We start from the raw sequence: 22,853 nt of genomic DNA on the forward strand, positions 1-22,853 counted from the left end.
TAGGGCTTAATTACATTTTGACAATGGTCTTTTCTATGTTTTTTAGCTAGCTCTGTTTTATCTGTGTAAACTGTCTTGAGTCTGGGTCTGGGGAAAAGGTGAGATGATGATGATGATTATTATAACAATAATAGGCAATACTGCGCTAGATGGACCAGTGGTCAGCTCAAGTTAAGGCAGCTGAGATCCACACTGGTATCCTGCAGAGCCGCTGCCTGTCAGTGCAGACAGTATTGAGCTAAATGGAACAAGGATCATTTCTCCTTAAGTGGCAGGAAGGGGCAGGATGACGATCAGGTGACCTGTGAATTCTGGCTCTACCAGACTTAAATGTGCAATTTTAAATCTTATATAAAGATGCTTTGAGAGCCTCTTGGGGCTGCATGAAGTGGGGTGTGGCTTTTCTGAAGGAATGAAGGAAAGGGGGAGAAGAAACAAACAAACAAACAAACAAACAGCCGCTCGAATCTATTAAGATGCTCTCTTTCCTCCATCATTTGTGGGGGAAAGAAAAGCAGATTAATATATATCTTTTTTTATTTTTTTAAAAAGAGCAACAGCAGGTATCCGTACAAAAAACGGCAGTGGCAAACAGCATCCCCTTTCGTTTAAAAGCCATTCCAACTCTGCATTCCACGGCTCCTTCCAAAAGCTTCCAGGATTCGTACTATCTTTTCGGCCAATTATGCCTGAAGCCTCTGCAAAGAGAATTGCATTATAAATTCTTATTTCAGAATAAAGTTTAGCAGGGGGCGTTCCAACCATCAGCTGAAGCTTACTGTATTTTTCGCTCTATAGGACACACTTTTTCCCCTCCAAAAATTAAGGGGAAATGTGTGTGCATCCTATGGAGCGAATGCAGGCTCCTTGGCTTCAGCAATAGCAACGAGAAGCCTCCGAAGCGCAGAGGGAGCGCTCCCTCCGCGCTCCGGAGGCTTCGCGTTGCTTTCGCTGAAGCCTGGAGAGCGAGAGGGGTTGGTGCGCACCGACCCCTCTTGCTCTCCAGGCTTCAGGGATAGCCACCTGAAGCCTGCGGAGCACAGCGCGAGTTCCCGCTGCACTCCGCAGACTTCAGGTTCCTTTCGCTGAAGCCAGGAGAGCAAGACTCTCCTGGCTTCAGCAGAGAGGGAGAGCTGTGCAGCGCCCCTTCAGCCAAGCGGGAGGAGAAATGGAAGGGGCTCCGTTTCCGTTTCTCCTGCCGCTTCGCTGAAGGGGTGCTGAGCAGAGAGGGGGAGAATATTTTTTTCTTGTTCTCCCCCTCTAAAACAAGGTGCGTCCTATGGTCCGGTGCGTCCTATAGAGCGAAAAATACAGCAAATGCTCTCTTGATGCAGAATGTACTTGGAAAAAAGCGTCCCGTCCCCCGAACAAACAATGTTGAGGACTAGAAAGCTTTAAAGTCCTATTTGCAAGGCAGCTCGAACGTTCTAGCAAACAACTGTCCGGACATACCTGTTGGATTTCCCAGCCATGTACGACATGCTTTTCGTTCCGGCTGGTTGCTGGACTTTGCCGGCTCCGGGAAACTTCTATGTTTGGTTTTTATTTTTGAGAGAGAAAAAGGGGGAAAGAAGGTAGTCATGTCAAAACAGCAGTTCTTGGCCCAAGGTCACCCAGTGAGCTTTATGGCCAAGTGGGGATTTGAAAGCTGGTCTCCCAGGTCCTAGTCCAGCCTCTAACCACTACCCCACTGGCCCATCTAGTTTAGCATCCTGTTCTCACGATGCCCCCAAGGGAAGCCCAGAACCAGGACCTGAGCACTCTTCCGCTCCTGTGTTTTCCAGCAGCTGATATTCAAAAGCGTTATTGACCACGGAGGCAGAACTGAGCCATCCTCTGCTACTAGCCTTCATGGGCTCACCTGCCTCAAGAGATTTATCAAAATTCCTAGGTGCAGAAAACAACCTTACCTTGCCAGCTTGCTTGGAGGGATCAAACTGTGTTGAGGGCTTAGGCCTGCTGCTTCCTGAGAAAGAGAGAGAGGCAGAAAGATGGGGGCTGAAAGCAAATCTTAGCAAAGGAGATCGCTCTTGCAGAGAATAGATAAATTCAAGAGCCATCAAGACCAGCAAAGTTTAGGCATGAATAAAAAGCGCCGGCTGTGAAACAGACATGTAGTGAAAGAATTCAAACAGCCAAGACTTCTAAAAAGGGAACTAGGTAAAGGGACCCCTGACCATTAGGTCCAGTCGTGGCCGACTCTGGGGTTGCAGCGCTCATCTCGCTTTATTGGCTGAGGGAGCCGGCGTATAGCTTCCGGGTCATGTGGCCAGCATGACTAAGCCGCTTCTGGCAAACCAGAGCAGCGCACAGAAATGCCGTTTACCTTCCCGCCGGAGTGGTATCTATTTATCTACTTGCACTTTTGGGTGTGCTTTTGAATTGCTAGGTGGGCAGGAGCAGGGACTGAGCAACAGGAGCTCATCCCGTCGCGGGGATTCGAACCGCCGACCTTCTGATCGGTAAGTCCTAGGCTCTGTGGTTTAACCCACAGCGCCACCCGCGTCCCTAAAAAACAAAAAAAGAACTAGGCACCGTCTTATTTTGCCTTGGCGTTGAAACAAAGCAGAGGGCGTAAACAAAACTAAATGGCAGTAGTAATAGCAATAAAATAAATAACAATGTTGGTGATAAAAAGCTTAGGAAGCTGCTGTACACGGACCATTGGTCCATCCAGCTCAGTACTGTCTACACTGACTGGCAGCAGCCCTCTGGCATTTCCATCTCTCCCAGCCGTAGCTGGAGAGTCCATTGGGGATCGAACCTGGGACCACTGAGTTAGGCACCTTCCCCACACGTGACTATTACATAAGGAGAGCCCTAGTGGATCCTGAGTCCAGCCTGCTGAGCTCACGGGGGCAGACAGGAGCCTCACCGGCAAACACTTGGAGGTCGGATTTGCTGTAATCAAAGGGGGTGAAAGGCTTTGGAGCGGCCTCTGGTTCTTCCGGCTGCGGGGAAGCTTTGGGCTTCTTCTTCTCGGTCCGGGGGGTCTCGGTACCCGGATCGCTTTCCACTCTCTCCCGCTTGTGGCCTGCTTGTTCCTGCTGTAAAACCAAAGGAGGGAGGGAGGAAGAAGTTTCAAAACATAGCCTGGAAGAAGAGAGCAGGGAAGGGCTGCAGCTCAGCAGAGGAACATCCCAGGTTAAACCCTGACATTTTTTCCAGGTGGGGCTGCGCCTGTTCTCCCACAGAGAATGCCCTCATCCAGGCTACCCCCGGCACCCCTGAGGTCAGGGAAACTACCAAGGGAGCCCCCTCGTTTGATCTCAGCACCCGAGAGGGTCTGTAGGGAAGGAGACGGCCTTTCAGGTATTCAAGGCCTGGCTTATTTAGGGTTACCAACGCTAGCATGAGCCCTTTGCACTGAGCCCGGAAACAAACTGGAAGCCAGTGCTGCTGCTTTAGAGCAGGGGTTATATGGGACCCAAAGGGAACACCAGCCAGTAATCCGGCCGCTGCTTTTATCTGTATTGTAGTTTAACAGTTATTAGACTGTTGGATTATATGACCTGGGAGATCAGGGTTCGAATCCCCACTCAGCCATGAAGCTCATTGGGTGTGACCTTGGGCCAGTCGCCATCCCTCAGCCTAACCTACTTAGCAGGGTTGCTTTGTGGATAAAATGGGGAGGAGGAGGAGAATCATGTACACCACCTAGAGCAGTGGTTCTCAAAGGGTTTCGCAGGAGAAGATGGCAAGAGAGTTGGGAAGATCCAAAGGCAATCAAGGAAACATTTAAACATGTATAATAGTATAGTATAGTATAGTATAGTATAGTATAGTATAGTATAGTATAGTATAGTATAGTATAGTATCAATTTTTTTAAAAAAATATTGCAGAATATGGATAGATATCTTTTCAAAAATTAGAGCAAGAGCATCAATGATACTGACAATCCCAGTTGTGATTATTTTTGTTTATCAATAAAGAAATACATTACTGAATGAACAATTTGTTATTCTGAAAGTGTGTCCCAGAGAAAAAAGTTAGCGAACCAGTAACCTACAGCCTCCCTTGGGGGAAACGTGGCAAAGATGATGGAGTAAATAAACACAAAACAAACATGCATGTTCCTAGAAATCTATAGGTTGACCTCCATGTAAAGAATGGAAATAGTTTTAACTGGATTTTGAATGAGTGTAAAATTAAGTGTTGCTGTTTTAAACTTCCTTGGATTATTGTCTACCTTGGTGGGTTGTTCACCATCACCAATAAATTTATTGTACTAGCCAAAAGCCATGACAAATCCATAGTTTTAAGGCTACGGCACCCGGTATTCCTGAGCTGCCTCCCATCCAAGTACTAACCAGGCCTGATCCTGCTTAGCTTCTGAGATCAGACGGGACTGGGTGTGTTCAGGATAGTATGGCCGCAGATAACCACTATTCTGAATTATGCTTTTTATAGGGTAGGACGCACTGTGGATGGGTTTATGGAGCCAAGGAAGCAGGGCCCCCCAAATCTAGATCTAGATCACTGGTCCTCAGCTACAATATTTTACATGCAAGTCGACACTCAGTTTTTTTAAAATTGGGATATTATTTTTACAAATGAGTGTGGCTGGGGGTGGGTCCCCAAATGTATGTTTGGGCTAAAACAGAGGTCAGCAACCTTTTTCAGCAGGGGGCCAGTCCACTGTCCCTCAGACCTTGTGGGGGGCCGGACTATATTTTTTGGGGGAAATATGAACAAATTCCTATGCCCCACAAATAACCCAGAGATGCATTTTAAAGGGCACATTCTACTCATGTAAAAACACGCTGATTCCCGGACAGTCCACGGGTCGGATTTAGAAGGCGATTGGGCCAGATCTGGCCCCTGGGCCTTAGTTTGCCTACCCATGGGCTAAAAGATGGGCCCTAGATCTGCAAACGTTTGCTGGGTTGAGGGACCCCACTTACCGCAACCAGCTGGCGGACAGAGACTGCGTTTTCTGCTTTGCCTTTGCTTTCCTTCTTGGGGACTTCATGAGCTGCTGGTTGGGGAAGGATGGAAAGGGCAAAGTTAGCACAAGGACTGCCATGCTGGCACACAACTAGCAATGCATTGTGGTCAATCAGAGCTTTGAGAATCCAGGACACCCAAGCCTAGGGTTGCCATACGTCCCGGTATTCAGTCCTCATAATAGCTGAAATGTCCCAGAAAATCAGGACGTGTGGCAGCCCATGTCAAATTTAATTAAAGCTATTAAAAAACAACCTTTGATCTGTAGAAAACGCAACTTGAAAAAAAAGAGATGATGCATGTATTTTTTTGTAAACTAAGAAATCTTTAATAAAAATATAATAAAAACAAAACAAAAACAAACAGGCCAGCCTCACACCTGTCTGCTGGATCTTCTTCTTAGCAGATTCTTTCTTTGTCCCTGCTTGAAGCTGGGCCTGGCTTAGGAGCTTCCACCGATTACTGATCTGGGAGGAGGAAACACACACAAATTGCAACTCTGCCAATGTTACACCGTATTCTGGTGCATGTCGCCAAGCCAGCCCAATCTCCAGGGAGGGTGTAGGCAGTAGCACAGTGGTTGAGGAACCTGCATTGTGTGCAGAAGGTCTCATGTTCGATCCCTGGCAGATCCAGGTACGGCAGGGAGACCCATCTGAAACTCTGGGGAGCCGCTGCCTGTCAGTGTTGACAGCACTGAGCTAGCTGAAGCAATGGTCAGACGTGGTGTGAGGCAGATTGCCACCCACGCTTCTGTTGTTCTCCAGTTAACGGGATCAGGCGGCAGCATTGGAGGGGACCGCAGCCCAATGGCCAATGGCAGCCAGCGTGGGCGACTCCGGCTTATAACCAGAGCAGGGGGCAGTTTTGTGAAATAACCGTTCTTACCTCGTAGATTTTCGATGACGGGTCAAACTTTGCCAACTGGGAGATATGAGCGGGGTTTTGGTCCGCTGGCAAATACTGGAGGGAAGGAAAAACATGACCGTGGGAATAATAATAAAAATAATGATAAAAATAAAAATAAAAATAAAATTATTTATACCCTGCCCTCCCCAGCCAAGACCGGGCTCAGGGCAGCTAACAACCAATAATAAAAACAAGCTGATTAAAATACAATTTAAAAAACAACATTAAAATACAACATTAAAACATTAGGATGCAGCCTCTTCACAGGAGGAGAAAGGAAAAAGAAAGAGGGGGAGGGAATCAAACTGATTCTAAGCCAAAGGCCAGGTGGAAAGACATCAGATCCTGCTGGGCCCTGGTCTCATGAGACAGAGCGTTCCACCAGGCCGGAGCCAGTGTTGAGAAGGCCCTGGCTCTGATTGAGGCTAATCTAACTTTCTTAGGGCTCGGGACCTCTAGGGTGTTGCTATTTATGGACCTTAAGGTCCTCCGTGGGGCATACCGGGAGAGGCGGTCCCGTAGGTATATAGATATCCCCTGATATCTAGATTAGGGCTGGGGAACCCTCTTCAGCCCGAGGATCACATTTCCCTTCCGGGTAACCTTCCAGGGGCCACGTGGCAAAAGCAAGCAGAGCAATTACTGTGAATTTTGCCTTCGCCTAACTAGTTTCTTCTCTGTCTCTATCTGCCTGCCTCTCTCACACATACAGCTCTCTTTATCTTCTTCCCAGACAAGCAAGAATTCAAAGACATACTCAGAGTTCAAAGACATATTCCAGCCAGGCAAAAGCGTTCAAGGAGGGTTTGAAGCAGGAACAGTGAAGAGGTGTGGTTTGGGGAGTGGCCAGAGGGCCGCACAGAGAGGTCTGGAGGGCCACAACCTGCCTGCTGATTTCCCACTTCTGAGCTTGACTAACCAGGGCCCACTTGCAACTGTAAGCTGTTTGGGGGAACCAATCCTGGATTAAAAGTGGGGTGCACCGCATGTTAGTTAAAAAAAATCAGAATTCCAAGGGACCACTTCACTCCCCCAACAGGATTTGTGCAGCAGGAATCTATCTTGCAGTATGAATTCTGCAACTCCCAAGGAGTGGGGAGACTCACAAAGCCCCCTAGAAGCAACAGCTTCCCAGCTGTGGAGTTTGTGCAATTCACATGATGCATTAACAAGCAATATATCCATTTACATATATAAACACATTGCCAAGAGAAAAAGAGAGAAAGAAGGGCAACATGAAAAATCTCTGGGTTTCCTTTTTTTAATTGTTTTTTTACAACTTGGAAATATTTTCCTTCTCCCTACAAGCAGAATGGCAGGAAAACATTATGATTAAAAATTTGCACAGCCAATAAGTTAGAGATGATGGGAGTTGTCGTTTGCTTATTAACACTGGCTAGGTTCACACATAATGCTAAGCTATGGTTTACTAACCCAGGGTTTAGTGTGGTGCAAACCCTGCCCAATGGCTTATTTGAATGTTAGCAAACCATGATCTGAAGACATGGTTTGTTGCTGTCTTACCAACCTTGGCTTGTCTTAATTATAGCTTGGCATTATGTGTGAACTCAGTACCCTTTATCAGCCACGGTTTGTTTGGCCGCCGCACCCCAAAACACAAAGGCACGAGCAACAAGAAGCTGGAAGACAGAACAGACTTTGGAATAAATGAGTTGTTGTTTGCTTGATCATCTGTGGTTAGCTCACAGTTGTTAAGCAAACCATGGTTGTGTTACATACGAGCCAAACCACTGGGTAGGAAAACAAGGACTTTTTACCATCCGGAATGGGTTTTCGAAGGATTCCATGATCTGGCGGGCTTTCCGTTGGGTGACTGTCAAACTCTCGTCCTCTTCCTCACTCGCTTCCATCTCCTTTGGGAAGGCAGAAATATGGATTAGTGGGACAAAGTACAGAACTGGAGAGGCCTGCCTGGAAATCTCCTGAACGGGTTAAGATTGCATTTTAAATATCAAGAGGTTCCCCGCCCTTCCATTTGCTTTAAAAGAAGAGTACGTAGAAGCAAACAGTTGCTGAATTGTACTTCTGGTTTGGCTGGCTGTTTATAGCATTTTGATCCACTGTTGCTTTAATTAATAAATATAATGGAACCTTGGTTCTCAAACTTAATCCGTTCCGGAAGTCTGTTCAACTCCTGAAACCGTTCGAAAACCAAGGCGCAGCTTCCAATTGGCTGCAGGAGCTTCCTGCACTCAAGTGAAAGTCAAGTCCGATGTTTAGGTTCCGAAAAACGTTCGGAAACCGGAACACTCACTTTCAGGTTTTCGGCATTCAGTAGCTGATTTGTCAACTAAGCCGTTCGAGAACCAAGGTTCCACTGTAACCTAGAGATTTTAGTACAGTCGTACTTTTGATTCCGAACGCCCTGCCTTGCAACTTGAACATTTTGACTCCCGAACGCCGCAAACCCAGAAGTGAGTGTTCCGGTTTGCGGACGTTCTTTGGAAGCCGAACTTCTGTGGCTTCCGATTGCGTGCAGGAAGCTCCTGCAGCCAATCGGAAGCCGCGCCTTGGTTTCTAAATGTTTTAGAAGTGGAACGGACTTCCGGAACGGATTCTGTTTGACAGCCAAGGTACGACTGTACTTGCTTTTTAATCTGTTGTGAGGTCAGGTGACTGATAGGTGGGCAACCCAAGCTAGGTGTCAAACATGGGCAGAGACAAGGATCATGCCCCATTCAGTGGGGCAGGGGAGGGAAGAGAGAGGGATTGTGCCCCCGCTCCCAAGTGGCTGGGGGAAAGACCAGGATTGTGGGCCAACAGCTGAATACTGTTCCCTACCCCTGTTCTAGCTCATTTGGTCCCCTGCCCTGTTCTCAGAAACCTAACCTACATTAAAGATGTCAATGCTGGCTCTCAGCAGGAGGCAGGACAGACTTGGCGACTCGTCCGACCTTTCCGTCTCCTCCTCTGCTTCTGAAAAGAGACGCGCCTGCTCCCGGCTCAGCCCAGGTGCTGAATGACAAGAGGAGGGGGAAGGAAACAAAAGCACAAGGAATTAAGACTACCATTTACTTTAAACTGCATAGAAATTTATTTGTGAATGCTACTACAGCAGCAGCAGCAGCAAGAGTGCTACTTGCCCCAAAGTGGAAAGAAGCAGAAGTCCCAGCAAAGGAAGAATGGATACAAAAACTTATGGAATGGCGAAACTTACCGGAAGAGTAAGAAATCAAGATAACAAACATTTTTATAAAAAGAATGGAAATGGTTCATTGAATACTTACAGATAAATTGCAAACCGATAAAAACATTGGCAGGATTACTGCAATAACCTGCAGTTTCATAAGAGTATATATTTAAAGAAGATGAATAAATGAGTAAATTAAGTTAATTTGGATATGCAGAAGATATTAAAAAAATTAATGTAAGGAACCACAGAAAGAGGGGGGAGGAAGTCAAACTTTGAAATGTTAAATTGATTGTAAAACTAACGAAATGTATAAACTTGAAAAGTATAAATAAACCTTTTTTAAACAAAGACTAACGTTTACTTATTACATTTTAATCCTCAAACCAACTTCGTGATGGGTGCATGGTTCTCCTTTCCTTACTTTTTAACACTCCCCTGAGGCAACTTAGGTTGACAGACTCGTAGACCCCCACAGTTATATAGGGCCCATCTGCACTATACATTTAAGGCTGTGCTAGACCACTTTAAACTGTCATGGCTTCCCCCACGGAATCATGGGAGCCTGCCAACAAAGTGAACCAGTTACAGGGGTTTGTGCGCTTAGGACCCAGGGGTGGGGTGTGGGGATCCCTCTTCACTCCTCTTTCCAGACCCACCTGGATCCACGTGGTTCGGCTTCTCGTCCTGAGGCACGTGCGAGCTGTCGTGAGGTCCAAACAAATGATTCTCCGGCTTCTGCCAAAGGAAATTAAAGATATCCTAGTTATCGTGATTCTGAAGGAAGGGCTGGTCAGATAGGGCACTGCTTGATATCGGGTCAAACCATTGGCCCTTCTCCCTCAGGTTTACCTACACTGACTGGCAGAAACTCTCCAGGCTTTCAGACCTAGCTGGAGATTGAACCTGTGACCTTCTGCATGCAAAGCTACAACACCCAGAACCCTTAAACTTTTTATTTACTTACTTACTGTTGGCAGGTAAAGCCTTTAACCTCTTGCAAGCAGTACTTGCAGGATCGCTGTACCCACTATTGTGCCCACCCAGCTGCATTGATCTGCCGATGCCACATAATACTTGTTCCTTAGTTGGAAGAAACTAAGTGTTGGTGCTGACCTTTAAAGCCCTAAATGGTCTCAGCCCAGTATACATGAAGGAGCGTCTCCACCCCCATCGTTCTGCTGGACACTGAGATCCTGGTTCGAGGACCTTCTGGCAGTTCTCTCGCTGTGAGAAGCCAAGTTACAGGGAACCAGGCAGAGGGCCTTCTCGGTAGTGGCACCCACCCTGTGGAACGCCCTTCCACCAGATGTCAAAGAGAGAAACAAATACCAGACTTTTAGAAGACATCTGAAGGCAGCCCGGTTTAGGGAAGCTTTTAATGTTTAATAGGTTATTGTATTTTAATATTCTGTTGGAAGCTGCCCAGAGTGGCCAGATGGGTGGGGTATAAATAATAAATTATTAATTATTAATTATTATTATTATTATTATTATTATTATTATTATTATTATTATTATCTGACCTTTTAGTGTGGCTGAATCTGAACTTTGGAACTCCCTCCCTATTGACACCAGGCAGGAGCTGTTGCTGCACTCTTTTTAGCCCCCCGCTTAAAACATTTTTGTTTAGGCAAGCCTATCCAAATACACACATATCAATGTGTCTCAATCTCTTACACTTCAGGTTAAATTATTTCAAGCTGTTTTTCTATCGATAATTTTAATATTTCCCTATAAGCGCTTAGATGTCTCACTCCAGTCAAGTGGTATGTACTGTAAATTCGGTACATGAAAAAGTAAAACAAATGCAAGATTGGCATGAGAAAAAAGCTTACCTCTGTGTTTCGAAGTGGTCCTCTCTTTTTCACTCCAACTGCAATTTCAGACTAAGAGGGGGCAAGGAGAAATAAGGATAAAATTAAGATCACATTAAAGATCTCTTGCAGACAGACACACACACAAACACTCCATCCTGACACCTCCAAGTCTACTTCCCAGTCACTGGCCGAACAGCGATGATATCAGCAGTCAAGGAATGCCCATAATAATTCTAACTGCTCAAGAAAACAAATGCTAGAAGGCTGCCAGTTAGTGCATAATTTTATTCTTATTGTGTAACTGGTGCTAACTTGGCATAAGAGCAGGCTGATTTTAGGAAAGAGAGTTGGTATGAACTCAGGAACATGGGAAGCTTCCTTCAATCAAGTCAGACTGTTGGCCCACCTACCTCAGTATTGTCTATATTGACTGGCAGCAGCTCTCCAAGAATTCAGACAGGAGTCTCTCCTGAAGGAGCATCTCCACCCCCATCGTTCAGCCCAGACACTGAGGTCCAGCTCCGAGGGCCTTCTGGCAGTTCCCTCACTGTGAGAAGTGGTCACAGGGAACCAGGTAGAGGGCCTTCTTGGTAGTGGCACCCGCCCTGTCATCAGATGTCAAGGAAATAAACAGCTATCTGACTTTTAGAATACATCTGAAAGCAACCCTGTATTGGGAATTTTTGTATGTCCAATGTTTTACAATTTTTTATGTGCTGTAAGTCGCCCAGAATGGCTGGGGAAACCTAGCCAGATGGGTGGAGTATAAATAATAGAATTCTTCTTCTTCTTCTTCTTCTTCTTCTTCTTCTTCTTCTTCTTCTTCTTCCAACTCCATAGAGATGCCAGAGATTGAACCTGTTCAGTTGCTTTGAAACACAGCTGTCTTGTACTTAAAAATGCCCCCCCCCCCCATACCTTCAACAGTGGCATCTCTCTGGCCTGCTGGATGAAGAGGTGCATTTCGTTGATCTGCTGGCGAACAAGGGGAGGAACTGGGTTGCAGCAGGCGATGATGCCCTGGGGCTCCCTGCAAATCAACAAAAGGAGCAGGACATTTTAAAAGAGATAAAAAGCTAGCCGATGAAAATCATAGCATTGCAGATCAGGAAGGGACAAAAAGGGTCATCAGGTCCAACCCCCTGCAATGTAACAACTACACCAGCAGCAGCAGCAGCAGCAGCAGCAGCAGCAGCAGCAGCAACAACAACAACAACAACAACAACAACAGGGTGTTGACCCTGAGATGCTATAGGACCGGGATGATCTTAGCTGCTTCCTGTCCCAGAGCTGGTCATTAAAGAAATGTGGGTGGGGCACAGCAGAATAATGGAGCCACAGACCAATTACAGGAGAAGAAGAAAGAAAAGCCTCAGGGGTGTCTGCAATGCCTATCCCCAATAGAGATGTAAAGGTTGGGAGAGGATGAAGAAGGAAAGCAGAAAAAATTCCGATAGGAGGAGCGTTTTTCCTTCCTAGCTTCTGATCAAATTTTCTCATGGAAAACCCGCCAGTTTGCGGGAAAGGAAAATTACTATTTGGGCACCTGATTTCAAAATTCACCTGTTCACCCCATGCTTTCCCCAAAGAGGTGACCCAGCTAATGTTTTAAATACTGTTAATTGGATCTACTAATTAGTGATGTGTTCCGTGCATTTGTTTAATGGGGATGTCATTTGGCTTTGGGGAGTTTATTCTGTTTGTGGCCATGATGTATATTTTTTCTCAAGTGTTGGCAGCACATGCGTGTTTTTTCGTTGTTGCTGCTGCTGCTGCAAATGAACACTTGTTCTTCCCCTTGCAAAGCAAAAGGCACACTCACTTGGGCAGCTCCTCCGCTATCTTGAGCAGCATATGGTTCGGCAGCACGTACCTGCGGGACAAGGGGAGAAATGAATGGTAGAATCGTAGATTCGGAAAGGGTCCCCCAAAGGTCATCGAGTCCAACCCCCCACAATGCTAGCATCACAGCTAGAGAATCACAGGCAGATGGCCATCCAACCTCATTGAAGGAAAACCTTCAATGAATCAATTACTAACTAAATGTTAAATGCCACTACTTTCGCTGTACATTGAGATCAGTCTTGTAAAGAGACCTGCCAAATATATTACTAGCTTTAGCTCTCTTTCTCTTTCCCCTTTTAGAGAGGGAGAAGAAGGGAAACAAGCCTGTAAGGGACAGATAGAAACCTCAATTCCTACTATGACTCTGCCCACCTGTGTGGCCTGTGGAGGGAGAGGAGAATGGGCGGGTGAAATAATGATCTGCCCCCCCTGGCCAGATCCAGTTCTCCACTGCTGGTAAAGGTAAAAGGTAAAGGACCCTAGACAGTTAAGTCCACTCAAAGGCGACTATGAGGTTGCGGCGCTCATTTCGCTTTCAGGCTGAGGGAGCCGCTGTTTGTCCACAAACAGCTTTCTGGGTCATGTGGCCAGCAGGACTAAACCACTTCTGGCACAACAGGACACCGTGATGGAAACCAAAGCACACGGAAATGCCGTTTACCTTCCTGCCACAGCAGTCCCTATTTATCTACTTGCACTGGCGTGCTTTCGAACTGCTAGGTTGGCAGGAGCTGGGACAGAGCAACAGGAGCTCACCACCATTGTGCAGATTCGAACTGCCGACCTTACGATCGGCAAGTTCAAGAGGCTCAGTGGTCCAGGCAGCTTTGAAAGGATTCCTTTGCCGAGCAAGGGCTCTGTTCCCTTCCAATTCTAACAGTTCCCCTTTTATTTATAGCATTTATACCCCACGTTTCTCCTCTAAGGAGCCCAAGTGGATGGCCCACCACTCATTTATTCCCAACGATGGCCCTGCGAGATAGGCTGGATTGAGCAAGGAAGTGACTGGGTCAGTGAGAGCTCCAGGACCAAGTGGGGACCAGAACCTGTGTCTCTCCCAGGTCCTAGTCAGACACTCTAACCACTACACCACACTGGGTCCCTTGTAAAAGAGCTCACCCCGTGCTCTCATCTTCCTGCCGCCCCATCTTGTCCCTCCAGGCAAAGAGGAGCCGGAAGGCCGCCAGCTGCTGGCTGTTGAGGTGCTTCTTCTGCTTCCGGTAGAGCTCCAGGTAGGAGTCTTCGGTGAAGATGGGCTTGACGTATTTCTAAGGGAGAAGAGGCAGGTGGAAGCGGCATGAGCGACCTGTAAGGACTTGTGTGCTGCTACTGACAGGGGGAATCCCTGACCCCCAGCTGCCTGGCGCAGGTGGGAGTCCAGCAACGGCTGGGAGGGCAACAGGTTGGCTGCCCCCATGCTAAACTCTAGTTTCCCAGCACCCGCTCAAAACCTTCCATACCGCATTTTCTCTTTTTCTTTCTTTTTCTTGGAATTTTATTTACAACATAACATACACCCCCCACCCCCAATACACAAATCCACCCTCATTAAACGTGAACATAACATACAATAACATACAATACAAACAACCAAATGAAAGACTTCCTTTATCCTGTAACTGTCCTTCTTATTTACTTCTTATAAACTGTTTCCTTTATGAATAATTATTAAGATTTTTCTAATTATAACTTAAATATCCACAAAGTCTCCAGCAGACATTAATCGAAACAAGTCCAGAAATGTATTTTAGGACACTGTTTTGTGAAGTATTCTCTGCATTTTCCCCATGCTTTTTGAAACTCTTGTCTAGTGTGCTGCATTTTCCTATCTGGGGGTGGAGGGTGTGTGTGTGTGTGTGTGTGTGTGTGTGTGCTCCTCCTTGCCTTGCATGCCTCTGCCCAACACAGGGAGCTCACCTTCAAGCAGATGTCCTTGCTCCGCTGCCACACCACTTGGAGCTGAGTAGGCTGCCCATTGGCCTTCTCCCAAAGCTCCTCCCTGACCCGGTCGTAGATGTACAGCAAGTAATGTGTGTCGTCGCGGGCGTAATTGAGCATCTCCTCTGGGAGGGGTCTAGAGGAGAGACAGAGAAACATGGGTTACGCAAGGAGCGGGGGAATCTCAGGCGTGGTGGTCAGGAGGGAGCCAGCAGTAGAAGAAGAGAAGGGTTTGGATTTGATATCCCTCTTTATCACTACCCGAAGGAGTCTCAAAGCGGCTAACAATCTCCTTTTCCCTTCCTCCCCCACAACAAACACTCTGTGAGGTGAGTGGGGCTGAGAGACTTCAGAGAAGTGTGACTAGCCCAAGGTCACCCAGCAGCTGCATGTGGAGGAGCGGAGACGCGAACCCGGTTCACCAGATTACGAGACTACCGCTCTTAACCACTACACCACACTGGCCAGTAAATCACACGAAGCGGAGTTAACTTGGGAAATGATATATAATGAATTGAAAAGGATGTTCAAAATAACTTTTATTTTTTTAAAAACCCAGAAGCTTTTCTTTTAGGAATTATAGGGACAGAACTAGCTAAATTGTATAGAAATTTATTTATGTATGCTACTACAGCAAGCAAGAATGCTACTTGCCCCAAAGTGGAAAGAAGCAGAAGTCCCAGTAAAGGAAGAATAGATACAAAAGCTTATGGAATATGCAGAAAAGGTGAAACTTACCGGAAGAATACGAAATTGAGATAACAAACTTTTTTATAAAAGAATGGAAATGGTTTATTGAATATTTACAGATAGATTGTAAACAGATAAAAACATTAGCAGGATTAGAGTTTTAAAAGAGTGTATATTTACAGTAGATCATTAAATGAGCAAGTTAAATGAACTTGGATATGCAGACGGCATTAAAAATAAATTTAAGGAACCGCAGAAAGAGGGGGAAGGAAGTCAAATTTTGAAATGTTAAGTGATTGTAAAACTAATGAAATGTATGAATTTCAAAAGTATAAATAAAATAACAGGATCTGCACAAACTTGGTGGAGGATAGGGCCTAATGAGGACAGCAGCTCACCCCCAGCAGGTCTTCCCTAATGGATCACTTGCCAAGACTAAAGGTCCCCACCTCCCTACAGCCATCTATGTCTTCTCCTCTCTAGGGTTTCCCCCAAGCAATCAAAGACTGTGTCTGCGTGCCTATCGTTGCCCCTCCCACTTCATGCCTCTTCTGGTTCTGGGAGACCAGGGCGGGTGGAAGCTTGTTGTACAGACTCACATTGCTATAACCTCAAGATGGGATTGGAACATCCCAAATCTACCCCCACCCCTCCATACCGTATCCTCCAGTCCGCCAGCTGGTACTGTTTGTTGGCATCCACCTTGCAGTAGAGCTTGAGCAAGTGGTCCAAGGAGTGCCGGCCGAGATTGAGGAGCCGAGCCGCCTGGTGGGTGTCGAAGACGTTCACCAAATAGAGGCCAAAGTCTCGCTGGAGCCACTCCACGTCTGAGTCAGCCCCGTGCAGGACCTGCGAAGCACCAGAGCCATAAATAGCGGGGGAAATGTCAAGAAGGTTCCCTGTCTTCCCACCCACCCGTGTATGTATCCTTCTGGTCATTTCAGGATGGCATTGCCTGGGCTAGGGTTTCCAAAACGTGGGTCTTCGGCTGTTTTTGGACTACAACTCTCATCATTCCTGGTGGTCTTGTAGTAAGGTTTAAGGCAGGCATAGGCAAACTCGGCCCTCCAGACATTTTGGAACTACAACTCCCATCATCCCTGACCACTGGTCCTGTTAGCTAGGAATGATGGGAGCTGTAGTCCCAAAACATCTGGAGGCCCGAGTTTGCCTATGCCTGGTTTAAACTTACTGGGAAATGATATATAATGAATTGAAAAGGATGTTCAAAATAACTGAATTTTAATATTTTGTTGGAAGCCGCCCAGAGTGGGCGGGGTATAAATAATAATAATAATAATAATAATAATAATAATAATAATAATCTTTTGTAAAAACAAACAAACCCAGAAGCTTTTCTTTGGAGAATTATAGGGACAGAACTAACTAAATTGTATAGAAATTTATTTATTTACAGCAGCAAGAATGCTACTAGCTCAAAAGTGGAAAGAAGCAGAAGTCCCAGCAAAGGAAGAATGGATACAAAAACTTACGGAATATGCAGAAATGGCAAAACTTACCGGAAGAGTAAGAAATCAAGATAACAAACATTTTTATAAAAAGAATGGAAATGATTCATTGAATACTTACAGATAAATTGCAAACCGGTAAAAACATTGGCAGGATTACTGTAATAACCTGCATTTCATAAGAGTATATATTTGAAGAAAATGAATAAATGAGCAAATTAAGTTAATTTGGATATGAAGAAGATATTAAAAAATAAATTTAAGGAACAGCAGAAAGGGGGGAAGGAAGTCAAACTTTGAAATGTTAAATTGATTGTACAACTAATGAAATGTATAAACTTGAAAAGTATAAATAACAACTTAAAAACAACAACTCCCACCATCGCTAGCTAGCAGGACCAGTGGTCAGGGATGATGGGGACTGTAGTCCAAAAACAGGGAGACCCAAGTTTGGTAAACTCCACCCTAAGCACTTGAATTCCTGCACCCCTGGGGTAGTTCGCAACCTTTTGCAAGGCTCCCCTTTCCCCCCGGTGTTTCTACAATTACTGTTGTCCCTGGACACAAGAGAAGATGCCAGATAGGAGCTGGGAGCCACAGAACATCTGGAGGGCCGCAGCCTGCCCATCCTTAGGCTTACGGGCTTAGTGTCTGCTGCTCTACAGAGCCGTTAGTGCAAATGGCCAAAAAGGGCACTGAAGCTCATCGGCCCAGCCTGGCCAGGTGACTTGAGGAACCAAGAGGAGCCCGGCTGCTCCTCCAGGCTCAGTACCTCAGCTTGAGGAATCTGTCCTTGGGAGAACCACCTGGACAACCTTGCTCGGTTTTATTTGCATCTGCTTGTTGTTTTAAGCTTGACTGGAAGAGCGGGGTGAAGGGCAAACCCAAACCTGACCCTTCTGCCGTTTGTAAAATAAAAATAGTAAAATAAAAAGGACTTCACCTTGACCACTGCAGGGTCTGTGAAGGTCTCATTCAAGATGTACAAGTCACTCCGCAGCCCCAACGCGTCGATGATGAAATCTTCTGTCCGGGTGGAAATCTGCATAAGGCATGTCAGGCCCAGGAAACTCCGGTAGGAATGGTGCTGTGGAGGGCAGCATGAGAGAGGGAGAGAAATAAAGGAAAGGGGTCCATCAGTTCACAGCAAACGCAACAGCTCGCCTTCCCTGGGTGGGTAACTAGAAGCACTGTTTTCAGAGCCTGCTAAAAACATTTTTTGTTTAGACAAGCCTACCCAGGCATGCAGGGACACGGGTGGCGCTGTGGGTTAAACAACAGAGCCTAGGACTTGCTGATCAGAAGGTCGGCGGTTTGAATCCCCGTGACGGGGTGAGCTCCCGTTGCTCGGTCCCTGCTCGAAAGCAGTTCGAAAGCACGTCAAAGTGCAAGTAGATAAATAGGTACCAATCCGGCGGGAAGGTAAACGGCGTTTCCATGCACTGCTCTGGTTCGCCAGAAGCGGCTTAGTCATGCTGGCCACATGACCCAGAAGCTGTACGCCGGCTCCCTCGGCCAATAAAGCAAGATGAGCGCCGCAAGAGTTAGTCACGACTGGACCTAATGGTCAGGGGTCCCTTTACCTTTACCCAGGCATGCAGAACGTTGATGTATGTTTTAATCAGTTTTTTAGTTTAGCTGATTTTAATTTTTTGAACGTTTAATAGTTATTTTTACTGCTTTTACTGATTGTGTCATTGTTTCATTGCCTTTGTAAACTGCTTGTTTTTGTTTTTTTACAATCCAGCGGTGTAATTTTTTTTAATGAAATAAATAAATTACCCGGCAGCATCTCCAGGTAGGGCTGGGAGAGACTCCTTGTCTGAAAGCCAGGTGGGCAGCTGCCAGTCAGTGTAGACAATACCAAGCTAGATGGACCCGATCGTCTGGTTTTGTATAAAAAGCAGCTTCCTGGGCTCATGAATCAAATTAACGATTTGAAAGATTGTGGAATTAACAGAAGATCCAAGCTGAATGTTAAACCTTTAGATTTCGCACCCAAGCTATGAGCACTTCACACCTGGATCTTGTCAGCCGGTTGCAAAAGTTTTGCTGCAGGATACAAAACAAAAACCCAAGGACAAATTCTTACCTCTAAGTCCAGGGCGAACTCTTTGCAGCCCACCAGCTTCTCGTTCAACTCCACCAGCTCGTCCAAGGTGGAGATGAAGTGGCAGGGTGTCTCCTCCAGGGGCCTGAACATCTGGGAGGGGAGAAGAGTTTGTATTTGATATCCTGCTTTATCACTACCTGGAGGAGTCTCAAAGCGGCTAACATTCTCCTTTCCCTTCCTCCCCCATAACAAATACTCTGTGAGATGATTGGGACTGAGAGACTTCAGAGAAGTGTGACTAGCCCAAGGTCACCCAGCAGCTGCATGTGGAAGAGCGGAGACCCAGTTCCCCAGATTATGAGTCTACCGCTCTTAACCACTACACCACAAGGTGTAGCAAGGCATTACAGCTCGGCAGGCACGAAGCCAGAAGGCTTTAACTTTTGTGCGTGACCTACTCAATGAAACATTATTTGAGAAAGAAAGAAAGAAAGAAAGAAAGAAAGAAAGAAAGAAAGAAAGAAAGAAAGCTTACCTGAACTTGTGGCTTTTCAAGAAGTTCGGCTGGTGGTGAAAAATGTGCCAATTCGTACTGGTAAGGGTGAGCAAACCTTTTAGGATGAGAGGAAGGAGAAGGGAAAGTTAGAGAGCTCTGAGCAAGCTCCAGATGCAGAATCAATTGCCTAGGGAGATATTTAGGCCTGCCAGGCCATTTAGGGACAAACCCCACACACCTGCTGTATACCTGACGTCAAACATGGCATCACAGGTGTGGGGGCAGGTACATAAGAACTCAGGAAGAGCCCTGAAACTGGATCAGGCCAAAGGGGGCCTGTCTAGTCCAGCCTCCTGTTCTCGCAGTGGCCAGACAGATGCCCCAAAGCTTAAGAGCAGGATTTAAGCGCAACAGCAGTTCTCTCCTTACCTGCGATTCCCAATAACTGGCATTCAAAGGCATACTGCTTTGGACAGAGGCGGGAGAATGTAACCTTCTTGGCTAGTAGCCAACGAAGGACATGGTTGGGCCAATACAGGGTGTGCGAGCCTCCACAATCAAGCTGATCCCTGGGTCCTGCAAAGCTTTGTACTGGCCGCGCTGCCAGGCATTTTGACAAGTGGGTGCCTGCCCCCGCCCCCGGCCACCTGTCAAACTCGGGGGAACTGAAAGGCCCCAACCTGCTTGACCAATCGCTCTCTTACATGTCCTGCTCAGTCTGTTGGGTCCTCTGCTGATACAGGAAGTCGGCCAAGGCAGCCGGCACATCCAAATCCTCCGGGCGCTCCTTCCGTTCCCGCCTGCTTTTTGAGAGCACTGGATGTCCGGAGAGGGAAAAAAGGGTTAGAGGTGATGGATCTACTTTCTAGGACTTATTTATTTTTTAATTGGCAGCCTGCTGCTTTCCCTCTGCAATAATAACCTTTGCACTCTGAGCATAGGAACACAGCAAGCTGCTAGGGACCTATTGTCTATCTTCCTCAGTGTTGTCTACATCAGTGTTTCCCAACCATGGGTATCCAGTTGTTGTTTTTTTAGTTTTATTTTTGACTACTTCTAGGAGTGCAAATATCCAGAGTGTGGGGTCAGGTGGGATTACTATGAGGAATTATAAAATATGCATCAAGCCATTGTGTCCACGATGAATGCATTGTGTTGACTGGGTTTAATTCATTGACAATAATTTCTGACCAAATCCCACAACCCTCTGCATCTCTGGCCATTTCCTCTACTGCCCATTTCTCTTGCTTGACAAGTCACGTACACAGCTCAGTTGCTTTGCCAGGCATGCATCCTGAGCCATAAAGATAGTGGGCAGTTTCTTTGATGTAGCTTTTCTGATATGTTAATCTTAGGATGCTAATCTTAGGGCCAGGAAACAGGTCTCACATAAAGGTGATAATAATTGCTGTCCTTATCATGTATATTGCTTGTTCGGGGTTGCCAAATACACTCCTTTGTAGTTCTGTTTTGTTTACCCCAAAAGTATGTGTGCTTAATTAGTTTTGGTAGTTTAACTTTGTCCCCGCATGGGGTTTGTTGAAATGCTCAGAAGAAATCTGATTGGTTCTTACGAACACTCTGTAAAAGTTCTTTTGTGAATAAAACGACCTGGGCCGAGGGGTGGAGAGAAAGGCAGAGATTATTATACGCACCGTTCCCAGAGTCTTGCTGGTTCAAGCCTCTGTGTGTATTCTTATTAATCAGAGTTCAATCCTTCCTTTACTTTGAGAACGCCTGAACTACAACTCCCATCATCCCTAGCTAGGAAAGACCAGTGGTCAGGGATGATGGGAACTGTAGTCCGAAAACAGCTAGAGACCCAAGGTTGGGAAACACTGGTCTACACTGACTGACAGCAGCTCTCCAGGGTTTCAGGCAGGGAGTCTCTCCCAGCCTTGCCTTGGAGATGGCATGCCCTTACCTTCTGGCAGTGGCTTCAGAGCGTTGGGCTTGACAAAGAGCTTTGGGACGAAGGGGGTGTTGGAGTTGTCCACCTTCTCACGGAACTTGAGCTGAGGGCGGACGATGTTCTTGGCGTGCAGCAGGCGGAAGGTTTCTGACTTCGTTCGCTTGTTGGCTTCCCCAGTCTGCTAGAAGAGAAAAATCAGACAACCCCCTTCAGCCCTGACCGTTGGGGTGGGGGCTGATGGGAAATGTAGCCTGACACCGTCTGGACGGCAACAGGTTTCCCCACCCCTGGCTTAAAGAGAAAGAACCCCTTAAATGACAAAGGAAGAATGGAAGCTTCTCACCTTGCGGTTCCAGCTGGAGACAATGGTCTTAGGAGGCTGCAAGCCCGAGGGAAGGATAGGCTGCTGGTTCTTGTTGACACCTGCTGCTTCATCCAATAGCATGCCCTGAAATTGCAGGTCACAGTGTGAGACCAGGGGTGGTAGGCAGAGGATGCAATTTTGGGGGAAGGACCTGGGGCTACCTATGAAGGTGACTCGGAAACTACAACTAATCCAGAATGCAGCAACAAGACTGGTGACTGGGATCAGCCACCAGGACCATATAACACTGGTCCTAAAGTATCTACACTGGCTCCCAGGACGTTTCTGAGCACAATTCAAAGTGTTGTTGCTGACCTTTAAAGCCCTAAACTGCCTCGGCCCTGGATACCTGGTGTGTCTCCACCCCCATCATTCAGTCCGGACACTGAAGTCTTCCTCTGAAGGCCTTCTGGTGGTTCCCTGAGAAGTGACGTTACAGGGAACCAGGAAGAGGGCCTTCTCGGTAGTGGTGCCTGCCCTGTGGAACACCCTCCTACCAGATGTCAAGGAAATAAACAACTGTCTGACAACTATAGAAGACATCTGAAAGCAGCCCTGTTTAGGGAAGTTTTTAATGTACGATATCTTATTATGCTTTTATATTTGCTGAAAGCTGCCCAGAGTGACTAGGGCAACCCAGTCAGATGAGCAGGGTACTACTACTACTATTATTATTATTAGCACACCCAACATGCGATCCTCATGGAGTGGCAACATCGAGGTGTTCAGGGGTGGGGACTGAGAAGCAGTGCACAAGGCCCGACGATGCTCACCACTCTTTCTAGGATGGCATCATTGGCATCGACCAGCAGGTCAAACTTGTCTTCCAGTTCCGTGACCTTGTTCCGGTCCCGGAGGTGGCTGCGGCAGCCATGGTACTGCATCACTCTGCTCATGCTAGGAAGAGAAAAAAACAGGGTGTTGGAGTGTGTCACACAATCCTTAGCAGAGTGTCTTAGCTCCCCGAAATCAAGCTGTGACCAGAACCTGCAATCTTAGTCCTACGATCTCTATTGATACAAGGACTTTGGTACATCAGCCCCTCTTGGCTCCATAGGTCATAGTAATCGCCTATCCAGCTTTAGGTAAAGGTAAAGGGACCCCTCACCATTTGGTCCAGTCGTGGCCGACTCTGGGGTTGTGGTGCTCATCTCGCTTTATTGGCCGAGGGAGCTAGTGTACAGCTTCCGGGTCATGTGGCCAGCATAACTAAGCCGCTTCTGGCGAACCAGAGCAGCGCACGGAAATGCCGTTTACC

At 46.7% G+C, this 22,853-nt stretch overlaps 1 protein-coding gene and 1 pseudogene across 4 annotated transcripts in view; both read right to left on the minus strand.

The window, feature by feature from the left end:
- Positions 1 to 462: 462 nt before the first annotated feature.
- Positions 463 to 22,853, minus strand: part of EXOSC10 (exosome component 10) — a 24,790-nt gene continuing 2,399 nt past the window's right edge. For 2 of the 4 annotated variants that reach the window (XM_028740659.2, XM_028740662.2), the window contains exons 3-25: positions 22,369 to 22,492; positions 21,575 to 21,679; positions 21,244 to 21,412; positions 20,024 to 20,135; positions 19,359 to 19,434; positions 18,863 to 18,973; positions 17,714 to 17,857; positions 15,960 to 16,150; positions 14,591 to 14,747; positions 13,793 to 13,941; positions 12,651 to 12,701; positions 11,747 to 11,858; positions 10,847 to 10,897; positions 9,668 to 9,746; positions 8,712 to 8,833; positions 7,636 to 7,731; positions 5,837 to 5,911; positions 5,328 to 5,415; positions 4,906 to 4,979; positions 2,876 to 3,047; positions 1,911 to 1,966; positions 1,453 to 1,529; positions 463 to 698 (exon numbers count right to left, since the gene is read on the minus strand). In XM_028740659.2, the coding sequence (XP_028596492.2) occupies positions 668 to 698; positions 1,453 to 1,529; positions 1,911 to 1,966; positions 2,876 to 3,047; positions 4,906 to 4,979; positions 5,328 to 5,415; positions 5,837 to 5,911; positions 7,636 to 7,731; positions 8,712 to 8,833; positions 9,668 to 9,746; positions 10,847 to 10,897; positions 11,747 to 11,858; positions 12,651 to 12,701; positions 13,793 to 13,941; positions 14,591 to 14,747; positions 15,960 to 16,150; positions 17,714 to 17,857; positions 18,863 to 18,973; positions 19,359 to 19,434; positions 20,024 to 20,135; positions 21,244 to 21,412; positions 21,575 to 21,679; positions 22,369 to 22,492 (2,422 nt within the window). In that variant the 3' untranslated portion in view covers positions 463 to 667. The remainder of the gene's footprint in view (positions 699 to 1,452; positions 1,530 to 1,910; positions 1,967 to 2,875; positions 3,048 to 4,905; positions 4,980 to 5,327; positions 5,416 to 5,836; positions 5,912 to 7,635; positions 7,732 to 8,711; positions 8,834 to 9,667; positions 9,747 to 10,846; positions 10,898 to 11,746; positions 11,859 to 12,650; positions 12,702 to 13,792; positions 13,942 to 14,590; positions 14,748 to 15,959; positions 16,151 to 17,713; positions 17,858 to 18,862; positions 18,974 to 19,358; positions 19,435 to 20,023; positions 20,136 to 21,243; positions 21,413 to 21,574; positions 21,680 to 22,368; positions 22,493 to 22,853) is intronic. The other 2 variants (XM_028740660.2, XM_028740661.2) reach the window with 2 other exon arrangements.
- LOC114603645 (5S ribosomal RNA) lies at positions 4,263 to 4,381 on the minus strand (annotated as a pseudogene).

Source organism: Podarcis muralis, chromosome 7 (assembly GCF_964188315.1).
Source record: "Podarcis muralis chromosome 7, rPodMur119.hap1.1, whole genome shotgun sequence".
NCBI classification, from domain to species: Eukaryota; Metazoa; Chordata; class Lepidosauria; order Squamata; family Lacertidae; genus Podarcis; species Podarcis muralis.